The sequence below is a fragment of the Mizuhopecten yessoensis genome, unplaced genomic scaffold (assembly GCF_002113885.1).
Source record: "Mizuhopecten yessoensis strain PY_sf001 unplaced genomic scaffold, ASM211388v2 scaffold371, whole genome shotgun sequence".
Classification (NCBI taxonomy): Eukaryota; Metazoa; Mollusca; class Bivalvia; order Pectinida; family Pectinidae; genus Mizuhopecten; species Mizuhopecten yessoensis.
The window spans coordinates 503581-521335 of NW_018403513.1; the positions used below are offsets into that span (position 1 = coordinate 503581).

General features: G+C 34.2%; 1 protein-coding gene across 1 annotated transcript in view; it reads right to left on the reverse strand.

Annotated features, from left to right (window-relative positions):
- Positions 1 to 2794: 2794 nt before the first annotated feature.
- Positions 2795 to 17755, reverse strand: part of LOC110447037 (DNA topoisomerase I, mitochondrial-like) — a 22282-nt gene continuing 7321 nt past the window's right edge. The window contains exons 8-20 of the mRNA XM_021492441.1: positions 16106 to 16227; positions 14760 to 14882; positions 13076 to 13263; positions 12251 to 12314; positions 11657 to 11737; positions 11198 to 11341; positions 9927 to 10181; positions 9603 to 9717; positions 9089 to 9216; positions 8656 to 8750; positions 8058 to 8136; positions 7604 to 7674; positions 2795 to 6313 (exon numbers count right to left, since the gene is read on the reverse strand). Of these exons, the coding sequence (XP_021348116.1) occupies positions 6211 to 6313; positions 7604 to 7674; positions 8058 to 8136; positions 8656 to 8750; positions 9089 to 9216; positions 9603 to 9717; positions 9927 to 10181; positions 11198 to 11341; positions 11657 to 11737; positions 12251 to 12314; positions 13076 to 13263; positions 14760 to 14882; positions 16106 to 16227 (1568 nt within the window). The 3' untranslated portion in view covers positions 2795 to 6210. The remainder of the gene's footprint in view (positions 6314 to 7603; positions 7675 to 8057; positions 8137 to 8655; positions 8751 to 9088; positions 9217 to 9602; positions 9718 to 9926; positions 10182 to 11197; positions 11342 to 11656; positions 11738 to 12250; positions 12315 to 13075; positions 13264 to 14759; positions 14883 to 16105; positions 16228 to 17755) is intronic.

A 17755-nucleotide genomic window follows, 5' to 3' on the forward strand; every position in this document is an offset into this window, starting at 1 on the left:
AAACGACACCAGACGGACGACGCAGCATAGCTTTCAGACGATCTGTACCAGGTGAGCTATGTATACACTGTCTTGTCTAGAATGAGTTTTTAAAAATCCACTTCACCGTCTCCCCTTCAATGTATTTCAAGTCGTCATTAGTAAATGGGAATGCACACCGGAGAACTCCACACGGTAATCGCTAGTTATGATCAAAAGATAAAAACGCTATAACGAAACAGCTAAAGAAAGTTTTCATCGACAACTTTGCCGAAAATAAGGTTGTTCTTATACCTTTCAGACTAAGTTTGGACCCATAGGTAGCTGCATTTTATTGAACAATCATTTTTCATCCTGTTCATTAGATGTTTGAGAAAGGTGTACGTGTGGATGGATATAAATTACCTTACCGTGACAAGGTAAAACCTGAAAACCCTTGATTTGAAGTTACACTCGTCCATGCTTTTAATATTTAATAAAAAGAAATACAAGTAAGCTATCAATCACATAATAAGATTGAGATAACTGGGGAGCTCATCGACATTGTGGATACGTTCAGACGTAACTTTTCCATGTTGTGCGCTAGTGAATATTAGAGAGTATGTTTGAACGGAACTACTGTTTTAAACAACCATGATTATTTTTATAGATGCTTTTCAAATCGTCTTATCAGATTTAAAACAACGAAGATGGTATCATTTTCTTCCTATTCGGTTGAAAATAAATCTTAAGGATTATGGAACGCCAAATTAACATATATTCAAATGATTGCACCTATCTTCAAATAATTGAAGACAGGTACAATTATTTGTACCCATCTCCAACTGAATTGAACCTAGGTACAAACACAAGATATCCTCATTTGAAATGAACTCATCTTTAATTTAAGTGGACCTATCTTCAATTATTTGAATATATTTTTATTTGGCGTAAGAGCAAGTCTATGGAACACCAAATTAAGATATATTCAATTAATTGTACCTATCTTCAAATAATTAAAGATAGGAACAATTAATTGAAGATAGGTTTATTTAGTCATATATAAACCAATCTTTAATTGAATTGTACCCATCTTAAATGGAATTGCACCTATCTTCAATTGAATTTCACCTATCTTCAATTGAATTGTACCTATCTTCAATAGAATTTCACCTACCTTCAATTGAATTGTACCTATCTTCAATTGAATTGCACCTTCCTTCAATTGAATTGTACCCATCTTCAATTGAATTGTACCTATCTTCAATTGAATTGCACCTTCCTTCAATTGAATTGTACCCATCTTCAATTGAATTGTACCTATCTTCAATTGAATTGCACCTATCTTCAATTGAATTGCACCTACCTTCAATTGAATTGTACCCATCTTCAATTGAATTGTACCTATCTTCAATTGAATTGCACCTACCTTCAATTGAATTTCACCTATCTTCAATTGAATTTCACCTACCTTCAATTGAATTGCACCTACCTTCAATTGAATTTCACCTATCTTCAATTGAATTTCACCTACCTTCAATTGAATTGTACCTATCTTCAATTGAATTGTACCAATCTTCAATTGAATTGTACCTATCTTGAATTGAATTGTACCTATCTTCAATTGAATTTCACCTATCTTCAATTGAATTTCACCTACCTTCAATTGAATTGCACCTATCTTCAATTGAATTGCACCTACCTTCTACCTTCAATTGAATTGTACCTATCTTCAATTGAATTGCACCTACCTTAAATTGAATTGCACCTACCTTCTACCTTCAATTGAATTGTACCCATCTTCAATTGAGTTGTACCTATCTTCAATTGTATTTCACCTACCTTCAATTGAACTGCACCTATCTTCAATTGAATGGTACCTATCTTCAATTGAAGTTCACCTACCGTCAATTGAATTGCACCTATCTTAAATTGAATTGCACCTACCTTCAATTGAATTTCACCTACCCTCAATTGAATTGCACCTATCTTCAAATGAATTGCCCCTTCAATAGGTGCAATTATTTGATTTAATTTGGTGTTCCATAAAGGATCCATCTAACTGTTTCAATTGAATTTCACCTAGCTTCAATTGAATTGTACCTCCCTTCAATTGAATTGTACCTCCCTTCAATTGAATTGTACCTGTCTTCAATTTAATTTCACCTACGTTCAATTGAATTGTACCTATCTTCAACTGAATTTCACCTACCTTCAATTTAATTGCACCTACCTTCAATTGAAATTCACCTAACTTCAATTGAATTGTACCTATCTTGAATTGAATTGTACCTATCATCAATTGAATTTCACCTATCCTCAATTGAATTTCACCTACCCTCAATTGAATTGCACCTATCTTAAATTGAATTGTACCTACCTTCAATTGAATTTCACCTGCCTTCAATTGAATTGCACCTCCCTTCTACCTTCAATTGAATTGCACCTCCCTTCTACCTTCAATTGAATTGCCCCTATCTTCAATTGAATTTCACATATCTTCAATTGAATTGTACCTATCTTCAATTGAATTTCACCTACCTTCAATTGAATTGCACCTATCTTCAAATGAATTGCACCTTCAATAGGTGCAATTATTTGAATTAATTTGGTGTTCCATAAAGGATCCATCTAACTGTATATATTAAGTTACTTCCCCTTAAGAACTGCATCGCCGTTCAGCCTTGACACTTCTGTTGACCACGAGGTGAAATTAAAGCGACAGCATAACAATCCGAAGTCCAGTGTTCAAATCCCAGACTAGCCCGGATGAATGTTAACATTATCCTTGCTTTTTAGAATTCATACACGGAGTGGGGGAAAAACGAAGACAAAATAATAGTTCAAGTAATTTTATTCACGTTATCACAACTACGTGTAAAACATGTGCTTGGTCACTGACGGTTAAGTCTGTTACGTAGGGTCAACAGGGGTTTCCGGCAGGGGCAGTAACCTGAGAATATCTGTTCACAGTCCAAGGGAGATAATTAACACACAGTTGGTTCATGATTTGAAACAGTTCATCATTATGCATTTCACATATTTATTGCATCATGTGGAGGAAAAAAATAAAAAGCCTGTGTGACATATAGAGAGGTCGAAGACACTTTTTAACATGATTAATTCTGAAAACATATGATATACATTTTTTAAATCATGTGCGCTTACAATGAAAAAAGGAAAAAGAATAATTGTTACTATGCGACTATATAACATCTTAGCTTCAACTCATGCCTGATGCTCTAGTTGCGTTACAAATTTCTCCTATTTTCTGTCAATTCAACGCTTAAGCCCAGTCTTCAAAACTCTACACACTTCGAAAAAAACATGAAATGGGAAAGTCTACATTTTTTTTTTTTAATTACAGCAGAAATAACATGTATGTGATATGATCACATAAAGTTGTACACATTTACCTTTAAATGAAGACAGACATGGAAATATATAGACACAAAACTATTGTGAATGACAAAAAATACTTCATCAATATCCTTGAAAAGTTTATTTAGCTGGCCAGTACATAGCAGAATCAGACTGATGAATTTACAATCATCCAGTTCCACACATTTATTTTTTAACATGATTAATGAAGGAAAAATAGAGTATGTCCCCCCCTCCCCCCAAACCTTTTGTGACCCCAACACCCCGCTCTTACCTATGGATGCTACGTGGACTAGTCCAAGTGAAACACCAGCTTATATCATGTGCTGGGTGTGTATCACATTAAAACCTCAACTAAGACGTAAAATGTTGTGACAAAAAACAAGTGTCCCAAAGGTTCCGGACTTAAAAGTGATGACGACGATCTCCAGGCTGTCCCGACGCTAACTTGGTGGATGAGTCCAGATCTCATCGCCATGTCAATAGGGTAAGATTTGGTAAATACTAAAAGAAGACATTACTAAAACTTCCTCCTCGACTCCTTTCAATAAAGCTTAGAACATCTGATTCAAGTTGATAAAAATTCAGCATAATGCGTTAATATTTAGAGTCTTTGTGATATAAATAACCTTGACAGACGAACAAAACCCATGAAACAATTAGGCAAATCTCTGCTGTTACATGTATGTCATGATTTAAAACTCCATGAACAATTCATACAATAAAAACGTAAAACAAAAGGAGTGCTGTACAGAAATATGTAACAAATGAGCATCATTAAAGATGCTGTCACCACTCAAAACAACTTGTGTAATAGGTCCATTTACTTTCAACAATTTTTTTTAACATCATAAAACCTTTGTGTGTCTTCATAATATAGGCAACAGAAGCATTAAGCCCGTAACAATGCAGCTAATTGGTAACACAGTTTGGCCATCCCCACCATACTTTATACTGTACACCGACCCTATTACAACCATGTTTCTCATCATATATATATGGTCATAAAACAATCATACACGTTTACCAGAGACAATGTCACACTCAATTTTATTAATACATTCACCCCTACATATTTTAACTGGACTTGCCCAGTCTTTGATTTGGTAAGGTTCAAATGTGACTTTAGGGGTGAATGGGATAACTATAACCATTAGGTATGAATGAAACACTGATAAAAATAAACCTGTTCAAACATGGAGATATGTCGGTACATTCACTTAACTAGATGGCATGAACACTAATTAAACCAACTCCAGTAATGCCCCTCACTCCCTACCCCAAACAATGGACAACCTTTGCTTAATACAGGGAAAAATAGGTTTGATCAGTTCATAAAATATCACTTGCTATGTAAAAAAATCACGTAAGATTTATACAATGTATTAGCCTTGTCACTTATTCCATCCTGAAAGTTACTAATGAAATCTTGCATGAAAACATAAAATCAAACTTATTTTACAAACACCCCTCCCAAAAATACTGGATTTTCAATATGTTATCCCCAAAATAATGGATTTAATATATTTAATAGTAATGGATAACTTGTGCATGGTTTGGAATTGTTAAAATTACACTTGTCGCTTCTTAAGCCTGAACAGGTACATGTTCCACTGAACACTTGGAGATTCAAGTACACACATGTGCCTTTCTTTTCATATCAAGTTTATAGCATTTCACCATGATAAACCAATGACAACAACAGCCTATGCTCTCACAGTGCATGCTAATGAAGGTTGAGCGCGAGTCTGATTTAATAACGTTTCTCTCCACACATCACAAGTGCAATCGGGTGTATCAATGTTCAAGTCAGTTTTGACAATCAATTCATTCTTGCATATATCAAATATTGGATCTTCAACATTTCATCACAATTATTCATCACATCCAATATTTAACAAGACTGATATCCGAGGCAACATTTTTTTTTAGCAGAATCATCTTCGATATATGTTCGGTCTACAATCAATACTTCCCTACATATTATTTTTTATAAATTAAACTCGGTCAACGGCACTATTTTTCTGTCTTTGGAAATGTTTTTTACATGATCAGGAGTCTTTAAATTGGAATGAGGTCCCCCTAATTCCTGATAATTTTTAGTATATATCTTTCCTGAGTAATGCTAGATCAATATCAATATCTGAAAGCTACTTAACTGCCATTTATGATCACTTAGTGTCTTACATTCAAATTCTGATTTGGTGATTCAATAACCCTGGTACAATTAATAAAAACGCAATTAAACTGTTATTCATTTTCACTTCACAATGATCGATAATAAAATAATATTTGATTTACACTCCGAGACAGGCGAGAGATTCCGATGTTTGTGATAATTTAACTGCTACAAGGCAGGTGGTATCTTTTACAAACTTTTATAAACATAGTGTATATTATACATACAGAAACTTATATTATAATTTTATATACACAATACTCAATTCAGTTAACATATGATACACACATCATTTTAAAATAAACATCCTCTTTAAAAGAATAAAAATGTCATTAATTCTGAATGAAATCTGAAAGTGAATTTTAATAAAATGCTCTTAGAATCAGATTTGAGTACAGCTTATTTAAAGATCAATACCAGTTTTCTATAAAAATCAAATATCATACACGCAATAAATTTCATTGGACTCCAAATAAAAGTCTAAGTGTGTGTTATACATCCTCAAGATTTAATAAATAAGTAGACTATGGAGGGTAAATTAAAATGCCTGGTCAGAGTACACATACATCTCACATCTTAAAACAGTCTTACAATCTTCTCCCTTTCACCCCGATATAATCTGCGTCAGACATCAAAACAAACAAATGAAAATGTTTTAGGTTTACAATGGCGTTCTATGGTGCGGTGAAACGTTAAAACACGAAATCCTCGTCAGCCATGTCGATGGCCCATCTGAATTTGTCGCGCTGGGTTTTGTTGTAGATCTTTTCTATCGGAACTTCCCACTTCTTGCACCTGAAAATTATCAGCAATTTGTTATACCAAGAGTAAACACCTATGCCACTCCCAATCTAGACTTATTAAATTTAATTACAGGTTTATTATTTTTTCCAGCTGAGTTTCCAGCACTGGAGCTTAATAAAAAAAGAAAAGAAAAAAACCACCAAGGGCCTCAGAGGTCACCTGAGTTATATCATAAGTACTGGTAGCTTTATTTTATTGTTTAGATATGATGTGGAAATCAGCATGTAAAATAAGTGAAATACAATACTTGTCATCAAAGGATAAGAATTTGAAAATATTGGTAAATTTTCCCTTTGGAGCCCTAGCCCCTGGGGATCGGGCAGTAATCCTAATTTTACAATCTAATACCCTCATTCATCAAAGATGATTTTGACTATGTTTGAGTAATTTTCTGATTAAAACGGATAAAATATACCCAAAAGTGTTATTTCACCTATATAAACTGTAGTAAATTTTACCCCCTCCCCAAGGGAGAACGGATAGCTCGGGGTCCTGAAATTTACAATTTGAATAAAGCCCCCGATGATCCTTCTTTTTATGCAATGAAAATGACTGTAGTACCTCTAAGTCTGGAGAAGAACAAAGCTAAGGTGACCTAAAATGAACCCTTGATGGAGAAAATAGTATCATATCTGCAGATATGTTGAAATAGATGTTTGAAAAAAAATAAAATAACAAGCATAATATAGGTCAAGAACAATTCTCCATTTGTACTTCTAATTCCTTACAATATTTCTAAAGATTTCGGGCAAGTTGGCTACATTTAAAAATGTCACACACCCAAATGAAATAACTCGCATTTGATCAAGGGAACATCCCTCTTCCCCACCAAGCCATATCAAGATTACAAATGGTTCCAAAATGAAAAGGATTCACAAACACATTATTAAGGAGTAATCCTATTTAAGCTCTTTTCGCATTTAAAATTACAAAATCATGATTACCCTAATTCCTAATTACAGTTTCTGTACATAGTTTTCTAATGCATATATTGTGGGTAGAGGTGGGTATCGCAAGGATTGTGACGATACGATACGATTCCCGATACTTGTCACAACTTTCTGTACAAATATGTTATTCATTTTCTTTGATATGCAACATTTAACCTTGATATGAAACAAATATAAAGTGCTCAATTTATTTGTTTTGAAGTGATCTTTCTCATAAGTTGTAAAGCATATTTCTTTTCTATTTAATTCTCCACGACATGGACTCTTCAAGCCATAAAAACTGTTATTGTAAATAAAACACTGATATAACAACCACTAATAGTACACTTACCATGCGATGGATATTCTGGGATCCAAATAATTCAACTTGGAGGTGCCTAATGCAATTTCTTTATTCTCATCCTGAAAAACAATCAACAAGTCATATCATTATCTTTACATCCAACCATGAAACATGCTGAAGATTGGATAAAACTTTCATCTGAAATAAATTTTAATTCCCATCTTTTAAACACATGCTTACTTTTGTTCTTTCATTTAAATGTATTTCAGTACATAATCATATCCTACCCCTGCAAAATACCACTAAAGAAGTATATTAAACTGATTATTTTGTACAGAAAATGCTATATTAAGACTGCACAACAACTTAATATAAAATATTAGCCAAACAGAATATATGGCCTTTTCAATATCAGCCTGATATGATAATAGCCATACAGTATTATCCATATTACAATTTGTTGCAAAAAACCCCCAAAAAAACAAACAACAGCACTATGTACCTTGTCGGTGGCTTGCACCTCCAGTTTGACCAGCTGATCTTCCAGTCTAGCAACTGCCTTTTTCTTTAATTCCAACACCCTGTACACAAACCAAGTCATATTAACATATCATATAGAGTGGATCAACCTAGAATATAAACATGTTACTTTTACCACATGAGCAAATGAAAACCTTTTGAGTATTTAAACATGTATTTGACTACTTGCATTTGCATAATAACAGGATGATGTCAAATTTGCTCATGTGTTACTTTCACCAGCAAGCAAATAAAAATAACAGAAAGAAACAAATAAAAAGGGTCTGTCTCTCACCTATTTCACTCTACCAATGCAAAAATAAATTGCGAAAACTGAAATCTGGCAACAATAGTGTGCACTTTATACCAACAAATTAAACAACTTAGTATTTCACACTCAACTTTATTTTTCAAACTGCAAGAGGTAGCGTATCTGAAAGGAACACCAATATTGTTTGGAATAGACAGGTTCACACAATGAAGATACATTTTTTGCCAAAAAGATTTTGCACATTTCCAGATTAAATAGGGTTGGTTTCAAAGTCAAGGGAGACAACTCTGAAATTAGTATCTATACCTACTTTCTGTTCTTTTCTGACTTGACAGCCTTGTAATCAGACTTGGCTGTCTTTAGCTGCTTTTTGCTGTCACGTACCGTGTCCCTCTTTGCGTCAATCTACAAACACAAACAAATCTTGAATAAAAATAATGATATAGTTATAACAGTGTTAAAGGAAACTTCTTCAATATCTGATATTACTTACAATGGTCATAGAATCAGGAATGTTTATAGTAATGAGAACTCGGCTATAAATCACTGAGGTATCACAAGAAATGTATTGGATTACAAATTTTTGGAATTGCAAATCTTGCATTACTATATTTTGTACATATGACTCAAATATGAAATATTTAAAATACTTTGGAATTTAAAATAATTATCACTATTCAAAATTGCACAATTTTGTTTTTATATACCAATGATTCGTATAGAACAATATTCATCCTACAAACCTTGTTCTGCAGGTTTTCCATCTGTTTGCTGAAATTCTTTGGTACAGCACGCTGATGGTTACAAAGCACAGCTACAGCCCTGTTGGCTCGATTGTATGAAAGTAGCTTGGCTGTTACTTGGTCCTCCTCTACAATAACACAGCCAATGACAGAATAAGTAACACAGAACTCAACCAATGACAGAATATGTAACATACAAACTCGACCAATGAAAGAAAACATAACATACAAAATTCAACTAAAGACAGAATAGGTTTAATACATACAGAACTCAACCAATGAGAATAAACGACACACCAGGTCAACAAACCATATAATCAGTATGAAAAAGATACATTAAATACAAGTACTTTTGATTTTCATCAATTATCTATATTTTTACTAAAACACATTCAATAGTTGATTAAATATTACATGTTTTCATGCTGTTCAAAGGATAAAAGGTAAGAACACCAATTAAGTTTCGTATAATCTTTGGCGTTTCTTCCACCAGAAGATTTGAGATTTTACTTACCTTCTGTCAAAAGGTTGAGCTGCTCCTGAAGTGTGCGAGAGGCGTTGAAGGTACGGAACACCTTGGCTGTGAGTCCGTCCATCAGGTCATGTAAATGTTTGTTCAAGATGGTGGTCTATAATATAAATAAGGAAAATGTATTTCTAAACTCTAATCAAGGGCTTAGCAGATCATTAATAACAGAATCATAAAAATATCGACATTAAAAAACAGTAAAACTTCCATGAGGGCGCAGTTATTTCTGATTTAATATTCGTCGCAGTTCAATATGTTCAATAGTACAGATCTTACTTTAGTCAACAGATTAATATAAACAACACTTACATTGAGTCTGTCAAACAGGTCATCCCCTGGTTGTTTGTTGTCCATAAAAAGTTGCAGATTCTTGAATACCCTCTTCTCTACAGACATGCGGTTATAATAACGGATGGAATCTTTACCGAGGAAGTCAAACTCGACCACATTCTCCTGATCCTCGTATTTCTCATGAGCCTTGAGATGTTCCACTCGTAACGAACAGCAACCAACGGTATCCGCAGTCTCACCTTCCTCCTTCTCGTTACCAGCTCTCAAAGCAAGCTTTTCAAAGCAAAGTTATATCGAATGATTCATTGAACACCCCTATTACATGAGAATTTTGATAAATGGTTGTGAAAAAATTTAAGACTTAATCTTTAACATTTACTGATTTTCCATATGTTCATTTGTACTACCTTGATTCTCAACATCAAAATTCAAGGAATTATGACCATATGAATGAAAAATATGACATTCTTTTCCAACAATCCATTTCCTGAAGTTTGTTAATCAACCAGTGGTTCAAACAGAGGAATGAGAGATGATTAATTCAGGCTGTCCAGCACTTTTTGACAAAAAATAAAGGCGAATTTTAGGGCTAATTTAGGGCTAAAATTAGAAATTTTAAAACTAAATTAGGGAAGTTTTAGACATTTAAATGGACTTACCTTCGCAAATTTGACAATAAAGAAACTCACAAAAAATACTTTAAAGGAAGGGCATCTTCCAGGGTTCCATTGTCTCAGCTATTATTGGCTATAGTTAATAGTCACATCTTTGTCACAAAGTCACCAATAAACAAGCTGGACACATGGATCCACTGGTCAACTGCCTTTCACTGCACATTTAGTATGAATGCATTTTCAAAATTGCTAGAGTAGAAACATAAAAAAAAATATAGGAATTGACATGAAAAATCAGGGCTTTTTTAGGATTTCCCCTTGAATTCATTTTTTTTTAAGGAATTTGGCAAAACTATAAAAAAAAAAGGATTTTTTTTTTAGGAATTTTAGGACCGCTGGACAGCCTGTTACATAAATTTTTCTGCATAACATGGGGTATAATTTTCCCAAAAGGTTGGTAGTCCTTTTAAATTTTTGATCAGCAGGGCAATTAACTCATGTGTTTATACATTACAGGGATGTTCAGGCTTAATTGGTAGCCAAAGGATTTACACAAATATTGTATAGCCTCCAAACTAGGACTATTAGTCACAGACATACGAATAATTATGTTTCAACCCATGGGAGGCCACACTGGCTTTTTGTGCTGTAGGAGTTATGCCAATCCTGCCTTACCTTGTCAATGAAGTACATCGCAACAGCCCTCTGTCGAATCCTCATCTCCTTTGACTTCCAATCCTCCATATAGTTGTGGCGAATCTTGTCCACACATTTGTGCAGCTTCCTTGCAGTCTCATATTTCTGCCAATCCTTCTCACCCTGTTGATGAAGCCATTTTAAGTTAGACAAATCTCGTAATTCTCAAATTCAACAAAAACAATATTATCTTCTACATGATCTCTGTTAATTGATAATGTTTTGTGACTGTAAACCAGGATATTTTCATCCATGTAGTTTTTTGCCCCATTAGTTTTTTAGGATAACTTCATAGCCTAATGGTGACTTTATAATGTCCAAAACTGCCAAATATATTTTAATTTTCACCGCTATTTTAATTTGCTCTCTTGTTCAAGGGCCAAAAATATCAGGTTTTAAAGAATATTCACATTCAGTTGAACAAGATCAATGACTTACCTTGAGTCGTGAAGCTGCGTTTAACATCACATACTTGGTCTGGCCTTGTACGTTCTCGTTCCAGCAGGCTAGCCAGGACACCTGAAACACAAGTGTGGATGAAGGATTCAGCCCAAAACTTCACATAAATATTTATAAATATTTCACTAATGAATGTATTGTTGTCTTTTATAATATGATTTTTTTATGGAATAAGAATCTATCCAGGCTCAGGATAACTTGTGGAAACTTTGATCTTTGCACTATGTGAATAAGCAGATCGCCAAACATGGTATATTAGAATTCAGCTATCTACCTTCTATGGTAAGCCTTTATGCTTCTTTCCACCTATTTCACTTAAAGTTTATTCAATATCTATGATATCTGAGTGAATATGTGATGCGGTTGGGTTCGACTCTCTTGAAAACCCTGTTTGATATAAAGAAATTTGTTTGGAAAGTGCCATCTTTTAACATTTTTCTTTTTAAATTGTAGTTGGATAATGACAAATTTCTAAAATAAGTTTTCCTGAATAGTATAACTCTTTAAACGTTTGCCGATTAATTTTAAGATGTATGTGTGTGAACAATAGGCATTCACAAAGACTTGCTCTACCTTGTTGTCATGACGAACTTCTTTCCACTTGTGACCTTTGGGAGGTTCCGGAATAACAGCAGTCCTGTAACATCATCCAACAGTTACATGTAACTTCATCAAAAACATTAAAGTTGTCAAATATCTTAATATCCATCTAAAACAGGGTAATATTGAAATATAAACATACATCCATACTTGCAGAAGTTCAACCAATTCAGAAAAGTTATTAATTTCTATTGACTGCTATACTACAGCCCAAGATTTCCAAAGAAAAGGATTCTCCACCCAACTCTAGTTGACAAGTATAAAGCCAGGGCCCTTATTCCAGACAATATATTATTTTCCCAATAATCCCATAGCAGAAACCACAGCAATCATCTTGGATTTCTGAATATGGGTAAAAAGGAAAATGTAATCTGGTCAAGTACCAAGTATGAACAAAACTATCAACAAAACAGAAGTTACAGCCTGAAAGGTCTCTGCCAATAAAAATCTATGTCAGCCATCTTTGATAATGGGATCCCAATAACGTGTCTTTATTCGCTATGTAGACTATCCACTAAGCACTATTATCAACTGGCATGATCAAAATTGTACCAATAAAACAAAAATGTACATGGTATATGTCAGCTTATAGGAATTGACAAGACAGTGACTTTGACCCCTTGCTGTATTGGATTTCGGGATACAGGTATTATGGAGCTATTTAAGCAGAATATCTGCCAAATACTACTTTACCACTAAAAAAGTTCTAAAAGGAAAATACAATGTATTGTTGTTGGTCTATTCTTTTAGTCAGTGACCTTGACATCAAACTTGGAAACTTGACACAAAGTGACCTACTTAGAACAGTTGATGATGACATCATGTGGCATTGTCCTGCGCTTCAGCATTCCCTGCTTGGGGTGGTCTCCACGTCCTCGGAACAGACCTGGAGGCTCAATACGGAAGTTCCCGATTTTTTCTTTGTGACCATCCATGGTACAAAAGCCATACTCTGCTTGAATTTCTGCATTTGTATTTTTGATTTTCTGAAATATTGATATCATACTTCAAATATATATATTTTTTTTAAATAGTTATCTGAAATTTTCAACTCCCAATATATTTTTTAAACTGACATTGGGAACATTCACATAAGTAGTAAACAATTTTTTCTAGAAATTTTGTTGGCATGGTCATCATCAAGACAGGTGCATTAGTAGCAATTAACCAATAATTAAATGCCATTTACTGCAGTGCCTAGCAACACTCCATACATGTATTTTGTAACATTTGCTTTATATAACCTGGTTATGTCTGTTTACAACAACTGTGCACACTAACCCGACCAGCAACCACCCAATACTGACCCCAAAATTACGTTAAACGACCACATTTGATACATTTTAGCGACCTTGCTCGACGAAAATATACCAAACGGTCGTTGAAAATAGTTGTGTATCTTCAAATTTGCGACCGTCACCACATTTGAAGGGCTACTTTACGATTTTTTCACCAAGTTCAGTGAACAGATTTGACAAAACCGATTTCCAAACTTACAATAAATTCATTGATGTGCAGAAACAAATAAAATGTCATTTTCATAACTGCCAATATTGTTGATTTAGAAGTGAAATACGGACCGACATTGATCGCAGTTGAGCAAAACCATTTTGATTGTGCGAGTGTCCTGCTAGGCATTGTAACCATTAACCCTACAATATCCTCCATCTGATTGGATGAGAAGTACACTAGCAGGTTTTCATTCTTGTATAGAGATGTTCACGACAGCACTCTCGTGCAAAATTAACATTAAATATCAGCGCGACTGCCCACTAAACATGTTTAAGTTAGCACACATATCGTTTCTAATTCCTCATCAATATTAAAAGATTTTAATAACATCCCTGAACTTCTCAATGCCAAAGTACTAAAAGCCTTTAATAACATCCCTGAACTTCTCAACGCCAAAGTTCTAACGACAATGATACTGGTCCGTTTTTTGGCAACATGCTGTCTGCATTATTTGGGTCAATTTTTTAACCGGATTCTCTTTCTATCGTAAAATAAAGGAAAAATTACACGTAAACCCATCTGTTGGACAACACAGGAACTGCTATCATTTCAACAACAATATCTTTACGTAACAAATTAGCTTAAATCATGGTAATTATCGAAAACACAGTCGTATAAGTTGAGAACTTCAACAAGTCTCCGTCAATCTTTTGTTCTGACTGAAATGACAATTCTTCTCAAACACTCTTAGTTGTTTGTTGACTGTCATAATTATCACTCGACTTTTGATTAGTTATTTACCTGATCTGTTGAACGATGTTTTTTTAAACTATCTGTACGTGAGCTTTGGGTGGTGTTCTGTTTACAGTTGTCTGAATAAGGAGTTGTTTGGTTATATAGTCGGTTGTGTAATTCTGTACAAAATATGGTCAAACTTTATTAAACGACCACTTTTATTAAATGATTTTTTTTTAATTTCGCTTAGGAGGTTGCTTAATACAGATTCCACTGTATGTATGTATAAACATACCAGTTTCTCCTCTTTTGTCATAGATTTCCTTTCTTCAGTTTTCAATTTGAAGTGTTTGTCAATCTCTATGAAATTACATTTCGACAGGTCTTTGATCTTCTCTCTCTCCTCTGCAGTCATCATCTGTATATGTACATAAAACACATATGATGTTAATGATCAGATCCGGCAATTTATGATAATGCTTGTAGAATCTACATCAACTTGTGGAAAAGTATCCTTGCATTTTGATATTTAGCATGTGATTGCTATATCCACTCAAAATTCATTTCAGGGGAATAAAGACAATATTTTTTACAAGTAAGATAATCAACAAGAGTACCGCGGGGCGGAACAAAATTTGCCCGTTGAATGCCATATAATGTTATATACTTTCTTACATTGAAATAAGATCTGCATCATTCTTAGAGTGGTTAGCTGACATTCAATAAAAAAAATAGGAGAAATCAAATACTGAAATGAACAAAGGGCAATAACTTTTGCAAAATTGTCAAATTAAAATTCTTGTAAGGGAGATACAACTTCATATCATGATTATAATGTATACCAAGTTTCAAAGAAGATCGATCAAAAAATGTAGGAGGAGATCTCGGACAAAGAATCAAATACTGAAATGAACAAAGAGCAATTACTTTTGGAAAAATTGTTGAATCAAAATTCTTTTAAGGGAGACACAACTTCATATCATGATTATAATGTATACAAAGTTTCAAAGAGATCGGTTGAAAAATGTAGGAGGAGATTGCCGGACAAACAAAAGTTTACGCCGGCTGGCCAGACAACGCCATACCATTATACTACCGTCAAATTTGATGGGCGTATAAAAATACTACGAAGCAGGCAGCATTACAGCTTGGCAAAAAAAAGGAAGGTTACTAAAAATGTGAACTTTCTCAAAGCATCCATCTTTTAACTACTTGTAACACATTTTTGGCAGACATTTGTTTGGTCTGGTATAGTTAAGCACACACACATTGCCAAAATTAATTTTATCTTTCAAATAGTGAATTTTTGTCCTAAATAGGTGAGTATTCATCCTTTAAGCAGACAGCACCAATCTAGATTAAAGATATATTTGATATTTTTTTCTTCCCATTGACATTTAAGGTATCACCTATGTGAGCAGTGATTTCTCAACCAAAATTTTGCAACAGCCTGTTCCTAAATGGTTGGGAAAATAAAGCACTTTTTAGCAAGGAGAAGAAGCCTGTATTCGGCTGTAAAACTAGGCCAAACATTTACTGGATTAAGATAATGATTTTGTGTACATCCAATACACCAGCACAGATTGATTATTTCAATTCAGGACTCCATTGTGTCTGACTCAGTCTACACCAGTACCTTACCTTTCTCCAGTCCTTCAGGAAGTTTTTGTTGAAGACATCCCTTGTTGTATAGTCATGGTCCAACATTCTGGCGTAAAATGTTGCCACCTCTTCTGCCCCGGGACTCAAATGCATTACCTTACCTGCAAAAAATAACAATATGGCTAGTAAACAACACTCCCTTAAGTTTTCTATCACAGATATCTACTCATAAGTAACTTGTATCACTCTTAAATTACTTCTTAAATTGCCTTAACAGGAATAATCAAGGAGATCCTTTTTCCTTCAAGACCTTCCTATTTTCTTTTAGATTTTACACAGAATGACCACTCCAGTTTAGGATAATGAATATGATTGCTGCAAATGAGTTACTGCTACCTCCTAGGATTTGCCCTCTTTCCCTGCCTATATCGGCGTTGGGAATCAAATGGGAAATGATAAGTAACTCTTTGTTTCTATAAATAGTAACAGTGACCTTGGAACTCTGTAAACAGTAGTCATTCAAGGTAATCTCATACTTGACTTTGTTTAAAGCCTGATAAGAATCTGTTAAGAAATAAAGCTGATGAGTGATGTCACTGAATTGGTTACCATTTTCCCTCCCACAACCACTGTAGGTTTCCAGCTCACTCATGGCTCATGAGATAAACCTGCTAGGAGTTGGTAAACATTTTTTGTTACCCTGGACGTGATTTCATTGGTCAATCTTTATGACGTCACGTAACAATGCTTTTCAACGTCATTTTCTATTGTGACGTCATGCTCCATGGCATTTTTTTCCGACATCAGAAACACACATGATGTATTTTCCGAGGGAAAAATGAGTTTTTTCAGATAAAATATGAACGTTATGGGAGAAACAGGTCCCTAAACTTGTGATGATTAGTTATCACATTTATCTAGCTCTCGTTAGTTAATTTTCAAATTGTAAAAGGCACTCAGTAAACCTCGTGTCTTTATACAATTTGAAGATTAACTAACCAAAGTTAGATAAACATGATAACCAACAACCATTTGTTGGGGAACCTTAAAAGTATAAACAGTAAACTAGGCCTTGATCTTGTAACCCTGCAATATGGACTCGTTCCAGATTCACTTGACCTTTTTCAGTCTGATCAAAATTTGTTAAGAAATAAGGTTGAAGTTGCTAGAGCATTGATACTATATTGGGACAGATCAGGAGGGACAAGAGTATATATGGTCTTCTACTTCTACTTCTGAATGGTACTGACCAACTTCAACAATTTGAAGATAATATGTCAGACGAGGAGTGAAACATGGAAAGAGATTGTTTTTAAAAGATACGAGATGGTCTAATTTGCGTTTGAAAGGTGACGGTAGAGGGCTGATTTTAATAATTCCGTTGTGGGGCTCCAAATAATGTCAGGTGGGAGTTTATTCCACTCGGGTATAGTTCGAGGGAAGAATGATGCCTTTCTGGTCTGGGTTTTTGATCAATATTTGGTTCTGTTTTTGTGAAGCGTTGATGTTTTGAATATAAAAAAAATGAATTTCCTGTTGCAGATATATTTTATATATTTATAAAGAAGGTAAATATTTTGATATTTTTTTTACATTTTTGTAAATTATTGAAACGTTTACTCTGTTAATTCGCATTTGTTTTAAAAAATACATCACATTTATTTTAGGTCACCAATGTTCAACCCCCCC